Raw genomic sequence first — 19,576 nt, 5'->3', positions numbered from 1 at the left:
ATCAAAGTTCCCTGAACAAGGGAGAGGGGCTGTATGCGACGGCGTGCGACGGGGGAACACACAGCTATTGAAATTAAAGCTGTGATGTTCCCGGCGCTCTATTGAACCAGACGGTGAAGGCGGCTCTCCTGCGCTATAAACCTCCCATGATGGGCGCCCCGCCCCCGCCCCATTTTCAGACGTTTTTTTCTTTCGGAAGGGGCATTTTCGGCCGATATGTTTCGGCGGACGAAATTTCAGGGCATCCCTAGGAGAAATGCTTCAACTCCTTCCAAACTCAACTCGCGGCTACATTTTTGCAGCAAAGAAAATGCTTCATGTTTTGATAATGTGAACAGCTGTATGTGCTGTCCATATTATGAAATATTATGGATTGCTTTACTAGGCGTTTAAGGCACATTAAAAACGTGCCTCAAACGCCTTCTTTAAATGCCAATGTGAACAGGGTCTTAGCCCTTGTACACACGGTCAGACGTTCCAACAACAAAATCCGTCGGATTTTGTCCGAAACTTGTGTTGCATACACACGGTCGGACAAAGTTGTTGGAAAATCCGATCGTTCGGAACGTGATGATGTTATTTCGTTACGAAGAGACTACGTTCAGGCTAGTAGCCAATAGCTTAGGAATTTGATCTGAGCATGTGTGGCACTTTGGCCGATCGGAATGCTCTAGAAAAAGATCAGACAAAGTCTGATCATGTTGTCTGAAAATTTTATAGCCCAGCTCTAAAACTTTGTCAGTCGGATATTCCAACGGAAACAGTGCGATGGAGCCCACACACAGTCGGATTATCCGACAACCCGGTCCGATCTGACATTTTCCGTCGGAATGTCCGACCGTGTGTACAAGGGCTTAGTGGAGTGCGAGCTGGAGGCTCCCAGTACAGAATGGGGGAAAATGGCTAAAACTGCAGCATTTGACCTTACAAAATGAAAGATAGAAGCTGATTGATTTCCATAAACTCTCTTCACTGTATCTAGGATCACACATATTGAACTTCAAGGTAGCCACAATGTCACTTAAAGGAATGACACTAGGACCCAGATAGTCATGAGTCCAGCTGCTTGGTAGCAGAGGGGGTTCAGGCAGCCAAAGGTAACCAAGTCACTGCAAGTGAGCTGCAGGGACAAACCAAAGCAATAGTTCCACGTTTTCATCAATTATGAGCACCAGCTGGGAGGTGCTTCCCCAAAGCTGAATTGTAGTAAAGTGCTAGGAGCATGCACACGAGACTCCATCCAGTGCTCGATCCCTCAGCTTTAACCCCTTCCATGGCGGTACCAATCACCCTATATATTGTATTGATGAGCATTGTCATTGATGGAGAACGGGAAAATTCAACATTTTAGAGCCGTTTCCAGAACAAGTGGTAAAGACATTGTTTTCCAATGGGGACATATGTTCCTGGGGCAACTTAAGAGAGGTATCTCTCTCACTTTGGGAGGCTTCTTCTAGCTTCCCGTCTCAGAGATGTAACCGGAAGCGAAACAAAGTTTCTCCAATGGTACACAGAGAGAAACAAAATGGCAGGAGTTTTAAACCTTCTCTACTCTATCCAAAAATGAATAATAAAAAAAAAGTTGCTGCGATAGATACACTTTAACCGCTTGAGGACCGCCTCACGCCGATGTACGTCAGCAAAAGGGCACAGCTGTGTACAAACAGGTATGTTGCTCTTTAAGTGCCCAGCTGTGGGTCGCGAGCGTGCAGAGGTGGCACACTCGCGACCCGGTCCTGAGCTCCATGACCGTGGCTGCGGGATCCGCGGACGCAAACGCCGCCGGTGTCCCGTGATCGGGTCACAGAGCTGAAGAACGAGGAGAGGTAAGTGTAAACAAACCTCTCCTCGTGCTTCCTACTGAGGCTGTCACTGATTGTCTGTTGCCTGTTATAGGGAAAGACGATCAATGACGTCAAACGCCAAGCCCCCTACAGTTTAAAAAAAAAAAAAAACCTACACTGCCAGTGACATTTTTACAGTAATCAGTGCATTTTTTTTGCATTGATTGCTGTATTAATGTCAATGGTCCCAAAAATGTGTCAAAATTGTCCGACATGTCCGCCATAATGTCGCAGTCACAAAAAAAAATAAAAAATCGCTGCATAAAACGATCCCCTATTTTGTAAATTGACGCCCTTTTTTTTATAGCGCAAAAAATAAAAACCGTAGAGGTGATCAAATACCACCAAAGGAAAGCTCTATTTGTGAGGGGAAAAAAAAGGACGTCATCTCTGTTTTGGAGCTACGTCGCACGATCGCGCAATTGTCAATTAAAGCGACGCAGTGACGAATCGCAAAAAGGAGCTTGGTCCTTTAGCTGGAAAATGGTCCGGGGCTTAAGGGGTTAAGTGTGTTTGGCTACATATCAGAAAAAAAATGGTAATGCGCTTACATTCAACACACAGATGTTAAGACATAACATAGAACATGCAAAACAGATATGCATCAGAAAACACTCAAATTAGATCTCAGTACGTACACAGTGGTATAAACACAACTGCCTAAAAACCCCATTAAACAAACCTGTGTACATGCATACATAAGATAACATTGGATGAGTTCAGGGGCAGCTGAAAAAAGCATCCAACTACCTCTGAAGGTCTGTTTACCAGCAGCAAAGTACATGAGGCCTAGCAGCAAGATGCTTAGTAATTCCACAAAAACTTCAAACACACAAGATGTGTCTAATATGAGATTTAAAAACTGTTTAGAGAGAAACCTTGACAGACAACACGGGCATTTTTTCTTTGCCAATAAAACGCTGGTATTGGATATGTAGTAAACAATGTTCCTGTTATTATGACCTTTGTGCACTGGTCCAAATCATTTGGTGGCGAGGGGATTATGGTGTGGGATTGTTTTTCAGTGGTTGGGCTTGGCCCCTTCGTTCCAGTGACGGGGGCTCATGCACACTGCAGCTCAAAAAAAAAATTACATAAAAAAAGCTGCTTTTGCAGGCATTTGAGCTTTAATTTCAGCTTGAAGAAGCTTGTACAGTTTTTGGTTCTTTTGCATGCTTTTATTGAACTTCTTTGAGCTCCTTTGAGCATAAGCGTTTTTTTTCCCTTCAAACCGTCCTCTTAGCACGTTTTCTATTTTTTGTGCGTTGTCGAACTTCTTTGTGCTATTTTGCATCTTTTCTGCTCGAAAGCTCCTCTCAAACATGTGTGTTTGGGGAGGAAGGGGGTGTGTGTGTGTTTTGCCTGTAAACTCATGAAGAAGCCATAGTGTGCATGGACACATTGGCCAACATGGAGGGGAATTTCCAGGCATAAAAAAAAAATGAAAGCTCAAAAGACTGTAGGAACCACTTCTTTGAGCTGCAGGGTGCATGTGCCCCTAAGGCGTCAGCATATCAAGAAATTTTGGACAATTTCATGCTCCCAATTGTGTGGGAACAGTTTGGGGATGGCCCCTTCCTGTTCCAACATGACTGCGTACCAATGCACAAAGTAAGGTCCATAAAGACATGGGAATTTGGGGAGGAGGAACTTGACTGGCCTGCACAGAGTCCTGAGGCAATTCTCATCCAACATCAGTGCCTGACTTCACAAATGCGCTTCTGGAAGAATGGTCAAACATTCCCATAGACACACTCCTAAATCTTGTGGACAGCCTTTCCAGAAAAGTTCAAGCTGTTATAGCCAAGTGTGGATGCAGACACTGCACAATAAGGATATATGGTCCCTGGAAAGGATGAGCACAGACGTGTTTGCATACTCCACGTGTAGAGCCCGCCAGGAAGTCAGAGCAGCGCTGCGCTAATCACAGGGAGTGAGATGTTTCCCAATCTCTGCAGCCGCGCATCGGGGCAACGTCTCACTGCCTGTGATTAGCTCAGCGCTGCACCGACTTCCTGGCGGGCTCTGCACATGGAGTTTGCAAACACGTCTGAGCTCATCCTTAGATCCTGGTATAGGTGCAGACATTGCACTGTGAGAATATGAGGATGCTGGTATGGGAGAAAACATTGTACTGTAAGGATATGTGGATCCTGCCATGGGTGCAGACATGGACTGTAAGGATATGTGGATCCTGCTAGGGGTGCACATTGTACTGTGATCATATGTGGATCCTGCTAGGGGTGCAGACATTGTACCCATAGCAGGATCCACATATCCTCACAGTACAGACATTGTACTGGCAGGATTTGTGGATCCCGGTAGGGTACATTTTACTGTAAGGATATGTGGATCCTGCTATGGGAGTAGATATTGTACTGTGAGGATAAGTATAGATCCCTAGTATGGGTGAAGACATTGTACTATGGGGATATGTATAGATCCCCGGTGGGGTGCAGACATTGTACTATGGAGATATGTATAGATCCCAGGTGCGGTGCAAACAATGTACTATGGAGATACGTATAGCTCCCTGGAGGGGTGCAGAGATTGTACTATGGAGATATGTATAGATCCCTGGTGGGGTTCAGACATTGCACTATGGGAATACGTATAGATCCCCGGTGGGGTGTAGACATTGTAGTATGGAGATATGTATAGATCTCCGGTAGGGGTGCAGACATTGTACTGTGAGGATATGTGGATCCTGATAGGGGTACAGACATTGTACTGTGAGGATATGTGGATCCTGGTATGGGAGCAGACATTTTACTGTGAGGATATGTGGATCCTGATAGGGGTGCAGACATTGTACTGTGAGGATATGTGGATCCTGATAGGGGTACAGACATTGTACTGTGAGGATATGTGGATCCTGATAGGGGTACAGACATTGTACTGTGAGGATATGTGGATCCTGGTATGGGAGCAGACATTTTACTGTGAGGATATGTGGATCCTGCTAGGGGTGCAGACATTGTACTGTGAGGATATGTGGATCCTGATAGGGGTACAGACATTGTACTGTGAGGATATGTGGATCCTGCTAGGGGTGCAGACATTGTACTGTGAGGATATGTGGATCCTGCTAGGGGTGCAGACATTGCACTGTGAGGATATGTGGATCCTGATAGGGGTGCAGACATTGTACTGTGAGGATATGTGGATCCTGCTAGGGGTGCAGACATTGCACTGTGAGGATATGTGGATCCTGCTAGGGGTGCAGACATTGTACTGTGAGGATATGTGGATCCTGCTAGGGGTGAAGACCTTGTACTGTGAGGATATGTGGATCCCGGTAGGGTACATTTTACTGTAAGGATATGTGGATCCTGCTATGGGAGCAGATATTCTACTGTGAGGATATGTATAGATCCCTGGTATGGGTGAAGACATTGCACTATGGGGATATGTATAGATCCCCGGTGGGGTGCAGACATTGTACTATGGGGATACGTATAAATCCCTGCTATGGGTGCAGACATTGTACTATGGAGATATGTATAGATCCCCGGTGTGGTGCAGATATTGTACTATGGGTATACATATAGATCCCCAGTGGGGTGTAGACACTGTACTATGGAGATATGTATAGATTCCTGGTAGGGTGCAGACATTGTACTATGGGGATACGTATAAATCCCTGCTATGGGTGCAGACATTGTACTATGGAGATACGTATAGATCCCCGGTGTGGTGCAGATATTGTACTATGGGTATACATATAGATCCCCAGTGGGGTGTAGACATTGTACTATGGAGATATGTATAGATTCCTGGTAGGGTGCAGACATTGTACTATGGGGATACTTATAAATCCCTGCTATGGGTGCAGACATTGTACTATGGAGATACGTATAGATCCCCGGTGTGGTGCAGATATTGTACTATGGGTATACATATAGATCCCCAGTGGAGTGTAGACATTGTACTATGGAGATATGTATAGATTCCTGGTAGGGTGCAGACATTGTACTATGGGGATACGTATAAATCCCTGCTATGGGTGCAGACATTGTACTATGGAGATACGTATAGATCCCCTGTGTGGTGCAGATATTGTACTAAGGGTATACATATAGATCCCCAGTGGGGTGTAGACATTGTACTATGGAGATATGTATAGATCCCTGGTGGGGTGCAGACATTGTACTATGGGGATACGTATAAATCCCTGCTATGGGTGCAGACATTGTACTATGGAGATATGTATAGATCCCCGGTGGGGTGCAGATATTGTACTATGGGTATACATATAGATCCCCAGTGGGGTGTAGACATTGTACTATGGAGATATGTATAGATCCCCGGTGGGGTGCAGACATTTTACTATGGGGATACGTATAAATCCCTGCTATGGGTGCAGACATTGTACTATGGAGATAGGTATAGATCCCCGGTGTGGTGCAGACATTGTACTATGGAGATAGGTATAGATCCCCGTGGGGTGCGACATTGTATTATGGAGATAGGTATAGATCCCCGTGGGGTGCAGACATTGCATTATGGAGATAGGCATAGATCCCCGGTTGAGCCCGGACCGGGGATCTATAGTACAAAGGAGTGTAATCTTCCGAAGGCGGATGATAGTGCTGTAGCCGTACCCAGGCCATGTGTCTGGGAGGATAACGGTCATCCGTACGGTAGATCACCCTTGCCCTCCCGGTGGGGCCCCGGTACCCGCATGCATGCTACCATCGGCGGTCCTCCTATACCCCGCCCCCACCTGGCCCGCCATTGGCCGCTCCGGTGATTCTAGAGCAGCCATTGGCCGGTGTCTTGTCAATTAGGGTCCTCCATCAGATGCTGTCCTCTGCGTACTGCGCATGCGCAGTACACAGGAGCACAGATTCCGAAAATTGCCGAGGACGAACGGCGCCTGCGCCGTGAGTCCAGGTTCTATCCCCACTATCCAAGTGGACATAGAGTTAGAATAAAAAAGAGCCGAGCGCAGCGAGGCCGAGCCCGAAGCGTGGCGAGCGAAGCTCGCCCGCGAGGGGCCCTCTAAAATTCTAAACCCTATGTCCGCTTGGATAGTGGGGCTACCTCCTCCACTCACGGCGCAGGCGCCGTTCAGCTTCGGAGATTTTCCGAAGCTTCGTCTGCTCCGTACTGCGCATGCGCAGTACGGAACGGACACATATCGATGGCCGGACTCTATTAGGCAGAACACCGGCTTTCAGCCCTGTTTCTCCTTACAATGAGCCCCGGGAAGGGAAACCGTCCCCGCCTGTACTGTGTGCGGCGGGTGCAGGCGGCGTTGCCCCGTGTGTGCCACTCACCTTCTCGTGCGGAGACAGGCGACAACGCCGGCTAGACACAGCTGAGCACCACTACCGGGGAGCACGGTACGCGCACACCAAACCCCGCCAAAAACAAGAAGCAGCGCGCCTGCGTGACTCCGCCCTTTGCCGCTCACTCTAACCTCTCCCCCTTCTTCTACTACTATGAAAATTGCACATTTCCTGTAATGCCCGCCGCCGTAGTCTGCACGGAATCAGGCCGTAGTACACTAATTTACCGAAGAATACGAACCACAAAGCGCTCCCTCCCCCCTATACAGACCCCACACTTTGTGAAACGTTGATTGGCAGCTTTTTCCACCAACCACAGGAAGGGCGGGGCGGAAAGACTCTGTGAGACTAAGACCGGGGGGCGTGACCAAGCGGCTGCTTCAGACGATCCAATGAAAGGAAGCACGAAGCAGACTGTCCGTCCAATCCGGGTAACCGGAAGTAGATGCGGACGAATGAGGAATTTGCTGGGCGGGCCTTGCTGAGGTAAATAGGTGCTGTACGCAAGTCGACGCCCTTCATCGCAGCGGTGGGAGCCTGGTGTGGTAGTCGTCTTTAGATCGGAGGAACAGCCGTGTATTGTCATCATGCATAAGTCAGAGGTTAGTTAAGGAGTCGCGGGGACATAATGAGGGTAGTGTGCTTGGCTTTATAATCTGTATGCATTTGGGTTTAGTGAGAGGAATAATAAGGTCTCCTTTGAGACGCATTTACCTCGGCCTGTATTGAGGTGTAGTTTTTCTTTGTTTTATTTTGTGTCCGCTACGCATATACAAAGTCAAACGGCTTCTACGTGTGTCCGCAGACACGGTGGGGGGAGGGGGACGCGCGCGCTTTGTCCGCCGCCATCTTGGTAGTCTGCGGCCTACTCCACGTGCGATGCGCCATTGTCCCCGGCCGCGTTAATCGCATCCCCTCCCCCATACATGGAGATTGATGCACTTCATACACGAGGGGCGCCCATTAGTAATACTTATTGGCTCTTTTTATTATATTGCCGGTACTGCTATCGTCTTTTATACCGAAGATCGACCTTGGCACCATGGAAGGACGCCATCTCTGGGGCGAACTTTACTCGGATATTTCTTTAATTGAAACTATAAATTTTTTTTTTTTCTTTTGACAGTGCAGTGAATAGGGATTTGTCAGTTTTTTTTTTATTGCCTCTTCTCCCACACCCCCAATTAGAGATTCAGACTCCATTTTTGGTACCATTTTTAAAATGGACCGGCTAAGTTTTAGGTGGTCACCAGACCAGCAATAGAAGCTAAATTTTTCAATGGAGATGAGTTCCGGTGACACGGATTTTCTCACAGGAATTTCCTATTACTTCCGGTTTGGTCAGGGGACAGGAAGTAGTCTCATCAATGGCCCGTAGAGGGTAACAAAGAGCTTGAGTCACCTTGATTCAGTGATGCTTTATTAGTTTCTGTAAATATTGGGGTTATCTAATACAAATGATGCTGGTGTATGCTGCAAATTGGTGAATGGTGGTCTTGATCCAGTTCATGTTGGGAGTGGGGTGAGTTTGACAATTGTATGTAGGAATTGTGCTGCCTCTCGATGGAGCCAGTGTCATTCATTGTCTGTGGGTTTATTTTTTAATTATCCCTAGCCCTCCAAGGGATTTAACCACCACATGCAGACTTTTTTTTTGCGTTTTAACACGTTATGTTTCCAATGGCAGAGTTCACACCAGTCCAGTTCCAGAAATAAGTGGAACACAGCATGGTAAACTGCATAAAAATGTACCAGAGTACAGGGTCAGTGAGCACCTGCAATGCATCCAAAAATGCACCAGAATGCATCAAGCCTTGTTGAAAATGCACTTGCTGATCATTCAGAATGGAACTGGAGTGAGCTGACCCTTACTGTTTTAACAGCAGATTATAAGGGCATTTTTATGAAATTGTGTGAAGCTTCACTTAAAAAAAGGCTTAGCATAAACCTAACTAGCCTTAAATATATTCCCACCCCCATCACTGGAAAGCTCTGCATGGTGAGCTTAGCGTGAAGTTGCAGCTGAAACTTGACTAGCCTTAAAGTTCCCGCCCCTCATCACCTGAGCTGACTAACCTGTTGGGTGGGGCGGGGGTGTGTGAGTCATATTTGCTTTCAGCACATTACAGTGCTCAGTAGCGGTACACACAGCTAAGTGAAGTGTTTTAGATTGTTGTAAGATATTGCACTGTCTGTTCACATTGCACATTGTTAAAAGTATGCAGTACATCTGCTAGCTTTTAATTGGGCCTTTCGTAGTTTTGTTTGTTTTTTGCTCATAAAGCTTCTTTCCTCTGCTATAATTGATCCCTTTTTGTTACTGGTAAGGATGACAACCAAAAAATTAGCTGTATTTTTTTTAAGTGTTTATTGCCATGCTATAATCTGGCCTCTGTTGTTAGGCACCCAAGGAACCTGAACAACTCCGCAAGCTTTTCATTGGCGGTTTAAGCTTCGAGACCACAGACGAAAGCCTACGAAACCATTTTGAACAATGGGGCGCCCTAACCGACTGTGTGGTAAGTTTCACCTAGCCAAAATTTGAACTGGTGTTTATCGTATAAACCTGTTGCATTAAATTGGGGACACTGTTGGGAGACTTGGTAAATGTTACGGGTCTGTATGGTAACAAGGGTTGGTCTTGTTTTATAGGTCATGAGAGATCCAGGCTCAAAGCGTTCCCGTGGCTTTGGCTTTGTTACTTATGCTAACACTGAGGAAGTTGATGCTGCTATGAATGCAAGACCACATAGGGTGGATGGTCGCATGGTGGAACCTAAACGAGCAGTTTCCAGAGAGGTATGTCTATGGGTGAAGTCTTGATTATGCTCTCATTATTTTGGCATACTGTAGTGCTAAAGATCTTATGTTTATTTCAGGACTCCCAAAGACCAGGAGCACATCTAACAGTTAAGAAAATCTTTGTTGGAGGAATAAAAGAGGACACAGAAGAATCTCACTTAAGAGACTATTTTGAACAGTATGGAAAGATAGAAGCTGTTGAGATAATGACAGACCGTGCTAATGGAAAGAAAAGGGGCTTTGCCTTTGTTACTTTTGAAGACCATGATTCAGTCGACAAAATTGTCAGTAAGTAAATGCTTTTGTGTGGTTCTTAAACTTTACAATGTTGAATGTTTGCATCATTTAACCTCTAACGTTTTTACAGTTCAGAAATACCATACCATCAACGACCACAATTGTGAAGTAAGGAAAGCTTTGTCCAGGCAAGAGATGTCCACAGCATCTTCCAGCCAAAGAGGTGAGACTTAAACTTGTATGTATTCTGACTTCTGGCCTTTTTTGTAGCCTCATGAAGCTGACCTTCAATTTGTACAGGATTTACTGCCATGGGGGGAGGTAAACTTCTACTTGTGAGATTATAAAATATTCTGGTGCTAAGGCAGACATGGCTTTAGCAGTGGGTTTTAACCCGTTCTTGACTGCTAGCGTCTGAATTCCGACTAACGCGTCGCTACAGTTTTTACCGTCGGCATTGCCCCAGTACAAAGGGGAGGATTGGTATCTAATGATGGCTAGGAAGTGCTAGGGTGTAGTCTAGAATTACATGGGACTTCTAGTTTGTGGTCTTATTTTTTATTTTTTTTTGCTCAATTTGTATTTTGGTATTATAAACTGAAATTTTACTTTCTCCTTTTCCCTAGGACGTGGTGGCGGAGGAGGAGGAAACTTTGGACGTGGTGGTGGTGGAGGTGGTTTTGGTGGCAGTGAAAGCTATGGTGGCCGTGGAGGAAACTTTGGTGGAAGCAGGGGAGGAGGTGGTAAGTTGTCATTTGTAACTCCAAACAAACCCTAAAAGTTTATTGGCTTTTCGTAGTATTCATGCATCGGTTTGCCTCCTAGGTGGTTTTAGTGGACGTGGTGGATATGGAGGTGGTGATGGTGGCTACAACAACGGATTTGGCAATGATAGTTATGGAAGCAACCCACCCTACTCTGGAAACCGTGGATATGGAGGTGGACAAGGTTATGGAGGAGGCGGCGGCCAAGCTGGTTATGGTGGAAGTGGTGGCGGATACGATGGCTATAGTGGCGGGGGCAGTGGATTTGGTGGTGGAAATGGTAATTGGCAAGATTATATTGTGTAGTTTCTCTACCCCTCCCCCTTTTTTTTTTTTTTTTCCTTTCTAAATATATATATATATTTTTAGGCAACTTTGGTGGCAGCAGCGGTGGTGGTGGTAGCGGCAGCTACAGTGACTTCGGCAGCTTCAATAACCAGTCATCATCAAACTTTGGGCCAATGAAAGGTGGAAATTACAGTGCAAGGAATTCTGGACCTTATAGTGGCGGTGAGAAACCTTTTAATAGTGGTGGTGAGAAACTTTTTTTTTTATTTGTGGATAATAGAAGTTTAAGAAATTCTAGAGTTCTGTATATTCTCATTGTGCTATCGGCAATAGGCACTCATAACTGTATGCCTTTTTAAAAGTTGTAAAGACTTTTTTTTATGCTTTAAGATAAAAAGGCCTGGGTGCATTAGCACCCCTTGACACTTGAGGTTTCTATATCCATGAGTCTAAGCTGTCCAATTCTCCCTCCTGATTGGCTGCTGTCAAGTCAACTTCCCAAAGAGGCTTCAGGGCTCCGTGTCTGAATAGACACCGAGCTGTGGCTCGGCTTGGGTGCTCACTTGGCAAGCTGCTTGCTGTGGAGGCACAAGGAGGGGGGGGGGGGTAATTTCAGTACAGCCAGCGTGGTTTCATGCAGTTACTGCCAGCAGCTGCTATGAGTAATTGTGTTCTGCCAGCAGGGACCAATCAACACATCTAGGCCATCCTGTCAGCATTTCAAATTCCCAGCCCAGTAAGGTTGACTGTGGGTCTCCCTGTCAGCTTGACCAGGGAATGAGAGATGGTTAAATATAAGTTCACCTTACACCTTTTTCTATAAGGCCTCATGCACACGGACGTTTTTACAGCCGCTTTTTTGAGCTTTTTTTGCAGCTTAAAAACGGCTGTCCATTTTAGTCTATGGCTTCATGCCCACCTAGGCGTTTTTGAGCTGCAAATGGCATAGGCGTTTTTAAGCTGTAAAAAAACCCAGGACCAGTGCGTTCCGTGGCGTGGAACTAGAGCTGTAAAATCGCGGGGAAACGCGCAACATATTTTCTTTGTTTTCTGAGTGCTATAGCCAAGAGATGTGTTTCTTAAAAAACGCTACTTAACGCTAATGCTACACGCCAATGCAAAATGCTGTAAAAATCAAGTTTTTAACGAAGATTTTTCCAGGCGTCGAGCTAGCTTTGCAGCCATTTTGTGCATGAGCACTAAAGGTGAACTTGCACTTTAAGCATGGTTTTGTGCTTGGACAGGACTATGGTCTGACCTCTTGTAAAGATCAATGGTAAACCTTAGAGAACCTACTCTTATGCTATATTTTGAATGCAGACTTTGTATGCTTTATTTTTGCATTTGTATGCATTTTGAGCCTTTACCTTGTGTTTCTGCCTGTAACACGTGTCCTAGAATGACAATGTTGTCTCCTATGGAGGGAGTCACTGTTTGCTCAAACTAGGAGCAGGACTAGAGAAATCCCTCATAACACCCTAGATTCACAGGCATTTGTAGCTTCCATATAACTTCATACTTCACTCTTGTGAAGTCTGTAGATGAATAGTCATTAATTGCCCTTAATCTTTAAGCAGACAATGGGGAATTTCCAAAAATTCTAAAGTGCTTTATTTTCCAGGTGGCTATGGAGGTGGATCCAGCGGTGGCAGTGGATATGGTGGCGGCGGAAGAAGATTTTAAACGGCTTTAGGTAAGTTGTAATGCAATGGCAGTCTTTCTAATGGAACAAATCATGCCAAACGGGTAACTGCTGTTACACTTTGGCCTTTGACATGTGTAGATTAACGCACTTATTCCATATTATTCAACAGGAAATGCTTAGCAGGAGAGGACAGCCAGGCAAGCGACAGGTTACTACACAAGTTGAATTCAGCCAAGCACAGTTGTGGCAGGGCATAGCTGCTACATGAAGAAATGTTAGCAAATCTTTATGTGTGAGGAAAAACACAGGAAGAAATATGAAGACTTTAATATTAATGTATTGTTGAAGTGTCACGCATTCCTAGGACTGGGTTTTATTGTATAGGATTCTTTTTTAGTTTATTTTATTTTTTAATTGTAAAGGCATCATGACTCTTGAATAAATGTGTCCCCCTTTTTTTTTTTTTTAAACCTGTGTTACATACTTTCTTGTGGTTGGTGTCCTGAAGACTGCATTTAAGCCTAGATTTGTGGTTCCAGAATTTAGGGGGGTTTTTAATCGGCCTTTTGGCAGTAGTGTCCACCTATGCCTTAGACCCCTTTACACTGAGGCTCTTTGCAGGCAATACATCGCTGAAAATCGCGCCTGCGAAGCTCTCTAAATGAACCGCTTTTCACACGAGTGGTGCACTGGCAGGACGGTAAAAGTCCTCCTGGCAGTATCTTTGAAACAGTGTGTATACCGCTCCCTGCCCATTGAAATAGATGAGGCAGTGCAGCTATACCGCTGGCAAAGCGCTGCTTTAGCATTGCTTTGTCATGGTTTTAACTCTCGCTGCCCATTGCCCCAGTGTGAAGGAGGCCTTGCATAAGTCTAGTGGTACTTATTCCATATAATACTTGCTATCCTGCAACAAACATACTGTTTATATGGTAACTAGGAAAGGCTTTTTAATAAGGTTGGTTTTATATCCACAATTAGTCCTAGATTGTATAGGGCAACAAGGAAAAATGATGGCCGTAGGGTTTTTCTCCTTTTTTATAATAGCCAATGAAGCCAGTCTTTGACATTTGTTAGGGTGGCTTGACAAATAGATGCTTAAGTCAGACTGGCAACTTAATGCTTGTGCTGACTTGGCTATGAAGCCGTACAGCACACTTTGATACAACTTAGTACCTTAATAAAAAACTGGTTTAATTATACTACCCCCACCCCTCCCTATTTACTATGCTAATGACATTTAAGTTATTATGATGTTGTACTTGGCTTTATTCAATCACAGCATCCTCATGTAAGTGGTGGGCCAGCTCCTGGTAGTTGTGCAATGGGTGTGGATGTCATTCTGCTACCAGGGTACAGACCACCGTAGGTAGTACAGTGGGCACCCATGAATGAAAGGGAGAGTCGGGCTGGGAAGTAGACTAGATGTCCTCCAGCCAGGAAGTTGGCAGGCTCTTGATTTGCTACAGCTTGTAATGTACATTGTGATAGCTCAGTGTGCAATGAAGTTAAGTGCTAGTAACTTCAGTATAGGAAAGGAGACCAAGTGACTTAATCTTATGGCCATAAATGCCTCTGCACCTTAGCTGCAGGAAAAGGTGTAAACTTGTGAAGAGTTCAGGGTTACTGTTACAGATGTACTATTTTGAAAAATCAACTCCATCCTTTTTAAACAGTTGCATCCATAATTGGTATGATGCCAAGTGGATCCGCCCCACAGAACGCAACCCCCGTCTCCTGTGACAATGTGCAGGGGTTCTTCTCCCCAGCAGTTGCTGTCACTTTTGAAATCAGCAGAGCTCTTGGTTCTCAATCTGCACAGCTGAGTCAATCATTCAGATGGCTATGAATGAACTAGACACTTCTCACCATGTTCAGTCCTGTGACTCCTCCAGCTGTTAGCATTTATCTGTTTGAACAGGAAGCTGGAAGAGGCTGCAGAAGCCATCCACTGAGGGCAATGCTTTGGGGGTGAGTTTATATTGTGCTGCTACATGCAGATCTTTCCCCATGCTACTGTCTCCATAGGAGCAACTGTCATGGTGGGCCAATAAAAAGGTTGGGTCAGAACAAGATTTGTGGGCCAAATTTTCCCCAGCCCAAGAATTGGTTATAGTAAAGTTTCTTACTTTACATTTCCCTGTACTAAAGGACATGACAGGCTTTTTATTTTTTGCAATGCAGCTTTGTTTAACTGATTTTCCCACAAATAGAGCTTTAATTTGAACACCTCTGCAGTAGACCAATTTTAAGAAATTTTTACTTTCTACTATAAAACATACCCAACAAATTTCTTCAATTTAGGCCAATATGTTGTCTCCTACATGTTTTTGGTAAAAAAATAATAATCCTAATAAGCATAGCTTGTGCAAAAGAGATATATATATATATATATATATATATATATATATATATATATATATATATATATATATATATATATATATATATATATATATATATATATATATATATATATATATATATATATATTCTCTCACAATTTTGTTCATTAGCAATATTGCAAGTGGACAAATCAGACACTGTCACTTGTGACACTAACAGTGATCAGTGCTAATATATAATCATTGTACTGACACTGGCTGGGAAGGGTTTGACTGTGCTTACTGAGGTAGGTGCTTTGACAATTGGAAGACTGATCGTGTTTCTGCAAAGCAGGAAAAACGATCTAAGTCTTCTCAGCTGGCAGAACAATCTGACTTTTATATAGACTGCCATTCTGCTTGTGTCCTGAACAATCAGCAGGCATTGTTTTCACCAGACCCACGGTGGCACAAGCCCCAGACCTGTAAATGTTCACATAATGGGTACATGATCTGGCAGAGCAACTGACCTGCTGTGGTAAATGTACATGGGGTGGTTGCTAAATGGTTAAGGCAGCTTTTTGATTGCAGATATTCAGAAGTTGGTGCCAAATGTATTGTAGCTTCTGGATAACTTTTTAGTGCTTAATCGGTTGATGTCTGTTGAGACCCGGTTATTCTTGATATGGCACAGCATAGAGATAATGGCACTGTCCAGTAACCTCCCACACCGAAGCATGTTATGTGACTGTCTATGGTGCAGTATGCATATCTCAGATGTAGCTGGTGGCCTGGCTCTGACTTTGAAAAGTCAAAACAGGCATGTCGGCCTACTTGTGGAGTTTGTTGGGCAATGGTTTTTCCATTTGGTGGCCATAAGTTTACTTATGCTACTTTATGGTGAGGGGATAGATGTAAAGGATTCAGTTAACCATATAAACGTGGGGAAAATAAGTATTATACTATTAAACTGTGCTGCCATACTGGTTTCAGCTGACCTGATGCTTAACTGCCTAATCCGCCAAGCTGGCCTAGTATGACGGTAAAAAACTTGACATGCATCTAGTGTCCTTCACATGAAATACTTTTCTTGGTGGATTCTTTTGATGAAAGGCTTTGACTCTCAACTTATACCTGGTTATAAAAAAAAAAAATCAGCTAGAATGGTCGTCTGAGGATGAAGACAGTCAGGAACTGAGCCATTTTAGAGAGACAATCTCCAGTGACTGCTAGCAAGGAAGATAATAATCAGCAGCTCAGACCAGTCCTGCTACAAAGAGTAGCTGGTCATCCATTTAATTCAGATAAGCTGACACTTAAGCAACTAGCAAGATAAAGGGACTCATCAGCTCATCGGAAGGAGTCAGACCAGAATACAGAACCTTCATGTTAAGCCTAGCAGGCAGTGCGAGCCAGAAGGGGCAGTTATGTGCGTGTAGGTAAGAACAGACTTTCCTTTGTCATGACTTGTTTGTGATTTTGATCTCTTTAAAAGTTTTAATGTGTATGTATAGCCAGAAATGATTTGAATGGAATAGGGGAAGGGTTAAAACCTTTTCTTCCCTCCTTCGTCGCCAGACTTTTATATATTCATCCCTGTAAGCTTACTGGGTGTACGAATCTTGTGGTGAACAGAGGTCCCCTAAGGCACATGTCACTGGAATAAGTACAAATAAGATTTCCCCTCCGTGTTTGACAACTCCAATTTTGGTTTTACAGAGACTTTTCTCTTGACAGTGGTCAGTAGGACAAATGGGTAAATCTCCCCAGACAGGGCATGAACCACAAACGTTAACCCTTACCCTTCTCTAAAACCAATAACTTGTCTATACGTACACTTTAATGCTAACTGGCTTTAGTGGCTGGATTGAATCAGTTTGCAATGTTGAGTTTTTTTATGAAGAGAGGTTAGTACATCACTGACTATAGGTAGCATGCACTTCTTTTGGCATCAGCTTGCTTCCCGTAAGCTCCTATTTGCACTTTAACTTGGATACATGCTATAATTTTATAAAAAAATAAATCAAAAACCATGAGGTCAAACCTCCCATCTCAATTTATATGCAACCAGGCAGACCCTTGCACTACATGTTTTTGGTAAATCAAACCACAGATGTTTAGTGTGTATCCAGCTTTACTGTCACTTTCTTTTGAGATTAGACTTGCCCCATCAGTAGCATACAAATTGTTTTACTTGGTGCAAAACTACAGGTCTCATACTTTATAACAAAGCCTCATATTTTTTTTATATATGGTAAAGTTTGTGCTCATTTTTAATCACCCAACACAATTATTGATGCAGACAGTAGTAAAAAGTGTAGGTTCTTCAGTTGTGAGTGCAGAAATTGGGTTTTCCACAAGACTATTGTACTGCTTATAGTTGGAGGTCTAGACAGTTGCACTACTCACTACATTCTGCTTAGGGCATTTCTTTTAGCTATATATGGGGGGAGAAAGATCAAAACTTGTATTGACTTTTGTCATATTTTTACAGGTGGCTATTCTGCATTACCTTGCTTTACTGCCTGGTTTGACTGGAGGTTGGAAGTCTTAACGTTCTGATGTGTACAGTAAGTAAATCTGGAATCTACTATAGAAAAAGCCAACAGATTCACAATCTGACATCTCATCCTCCCACCCTTTCCAATATATGCTGAGAACACCCCCAAATCTTTCCACTCTTCACCTCACTCAGTCTCCTCTTGCATTACTAACGGAACTATGCATGGATGTTGCTTTCCTTCCTCAAACAAGATCTCTCTAAAAGCCCTTTCACATTGACAGTGTGGCCAGCATAACTGTAAAGAACTACTAGTTTTTGCAGCTCTTTACTGACATTTTAGAGGTGCTTTTAGGCTGCCCAAATAAAGGGTTAAAAGTGCCCCCACAGCACTCCAGTGTTAAAGCACTTATGCTTTCACATGGACTGCAGTTGATCTAAAGCACCTGAAAAATGCCTCCAGTGTCAAAGGGGTCCTACACTGAGCTTCTAGTATTGATCTTTATGGAAAAGTCAGAACCCTCAGTCCCCCCTCATGGCAGGGTACTAGGTCTAATCCTAGACCAGTGATGGCAAACCTTGGCATCCCAGATGTTTTGAAACGACATTTCCCATAAGTAACACTGCAGAGTGCATGAGCATCATGGGGAAATGTAGTTCCAAAACATCTGAGGTGCCAATGTTCATCATCACTGTCTTAGACACTGACCAGTTTCAGCCCCAGATCCAGTTTCTGTCAAAATGCTGCTTTCCACCATTAAAATTTGCCTTAGTTAATGAAACTAAACAAATTCACTTTTGCGTGCCTTGACTCCCTTCCCATAGTCTTACCTCTCTATAGGCTGGCAATCCTATTCCTTCAGACTAGTCTACCTTACTAACCACTGAGTCTGCCAAATCCCTCCATTGGCTTCCAATTTCAGAAATTGAGTTTTCCACAACTACTGTACTGCTTTTTAAAGCTGCAAATTCAATTGTAATAAAGGCATTAACAGCTCTGCCCCAGGCTACTTTACCATGTCTCCAAATATCACCCAAACGATCCTCTGCTCCTCCCAAGACCTCTTGCTCTCCTGTCTCCAATGCTCCTCTAGGACTTCTCCTGAGCCTTTCCCATCCTCTAACTCTCTACCAGTCTCCTACTTTGGCCACCGTTTTAGGCAATCCCAGAAAACTCTTTTCAGCGAAGCCTATATATACTGCCTGTGTGGGATGAGCTGATTCAATTTATTACCATTTTTGTACCACTTGCACAATACAAGAGCCCTGTTCATAAGATTACAATCCAATAGGGTGAGGCAACTAATTCTCAACCTTTTTTATTTTTTTTTTTTTTTGCTGATTGTCTGTTCACTTGCATTGCATGGAGAATTGCTGCTGGTTTCAGAATGCCATAATATAGCTTTGGAGCCCTAATTGGTCACGTCTATTTTACAACATGCTTGCCTCTTATGTTCTACATACAGTAAAAACACAGAGTATTCATAAATTAACTTTATTTGTAGGTAACCTGGGAGTAATGGGATCTTCCATCAAAACAAACAAGTTGTCGATACCTGTGCCCCAGATGGGTGGACCCAAAGATGTGAATGTGACATTCAAAAACAATGCTGCTGTGCAGTACTTTTAACATTTTTAATAAACTTTATTACTTTTTTAAGTGTGTGTAGTTTCTTTATACGTTCAGGTCCAAATTTTCTATTTATAGCCTTGACTTTAAAAAGTACTAGTTGCAACACAACTACCTCTGATATGGAACATGTAAAACTGCAAACCTAAAGTTTCTGAAACCATGTAAATGTTTTGATCAAGTCTTAAATCCAGTTGACTTTGATGCCTAAGAAGCTCTTCCTATAACCTATGGAAGAAGGGATTCTA

At 43.8% G+C, this 19,576-nt stretch overlaps 2 protein-coding genes across 6 annotated transcripts in view; one reads left to right on the top strand and one right to left on the bottom strand.

The window, feature by feature from the left end:
• CBX5 (chromobox 5) overlaps window positions 1-7,352 on the bottom strand; it is a 46,292-nt gene extending 38,940 nt beyond the window's left edge. The window contains exon 1 of the mRNA XM_077483796.1: window positions 7,127-7,352. The gene's annotated coding sequence lies outside the window, so the exon portion shown is untranslated. The remainder of the gene's footprint in view (window positions 1-7,126) is intronic.
• A 223-nt stretch (window positions 7,353-7,575) lies between these two features.
• HNRNPA1 (heterogeneous nuclear ribonucleoprotein A1) lies at window positions 7,576-19,358 on the top strand. 5 transcript variants are annotated; one of them, XR_013274638.1, is made up of 11 exons: window positions 7,588-7,740; window positions 9,541-9,657; window positions 9,791-9,937; window positions 10,018-10,228; window positions 10,308-10,400; window positions 10,804-10,920; window positions 11,003-11,221; window positions 11,311-11,451; window positions 12,851-12,922; window positions 17,693-17,768; window positions 19,204-19,358. XR_013274638.1 is itself a non-coding variant. In XM_077483794.1 (10 exons), exons 1-9 carry the CDS (start codon window positions 7,726-7,728, stop codon window positions 12,910-12,912), a joined length of 1,137 nt encoding a protein of 378 aa, XP_077339920.1. In that variant the 5' UTR covers window positions 7,576-7,725; the 3' UTR covers window positions 12,913-12,922; window positions 13,044-13,344. The 5 variants fall into 5 exon arrangements, 3 of the variants coding, with proteins under 3 accessions (XP_077339920.1, XP_077339921.1, XP_077339919.1); XR_013274637.1 differs by having other exon boundaries at window positions 11,311-11,475; XM_077483794.1 differs by lacking the exons at window positions 17,693-17,768; window positions 19,204-19,358 and adding an exon at window positions 13,044-13,344 and having other exon boundaries at window positions 7,576-7,740; window positions 9,550-9,657; window positions 11,311-11,475.
• The last annotated feature ends 218 nt before the right edge of the window (window positions 19,359-19,576 follow it).

The sequence above is a fragment of the Lithobates pipiens genome, unplaced genomic scaffold (assembly GCF_037356315.1).
Source record: "Lithobates pipiens isolate NorthernLeopardFrog02 unplaced genomic scaffold, aLitPip1_a1.2 Scaffold_16, whole genome shotgun sequence".
NCBI classification, from domain to species: domain Eukaryota; kingdom Metazoa; phylum Chordata; class Amphibia; order Anura; family Ranidae; genus Lithobates; species Lithobates pipiens.
Note: the sequence above shows the minus strand (reverse complement) of the source record. Positions and strands in the feature narration are given on the sequence as shown.

Bases quoted from the DNA above. Each gene is read 5' to 3' on its own strand.
- HNRNPA1 (XM_077483793.1), top strand. The intron at 9,938-10,017 runs GTATGTCTATGG...TGTTTATTTCAG, and splicing joins AACGAGCAGTTTCCAGAGAG to GACTCCCAAAGACCAGGAGC. The intron at 11,476-12,850 runs GTGAGAAACTTT...TTTATTTTCCAG, and splicing joins GAAACCTTTTAATAGTGGTG to GTGGCTATGGAGGTGGATCC.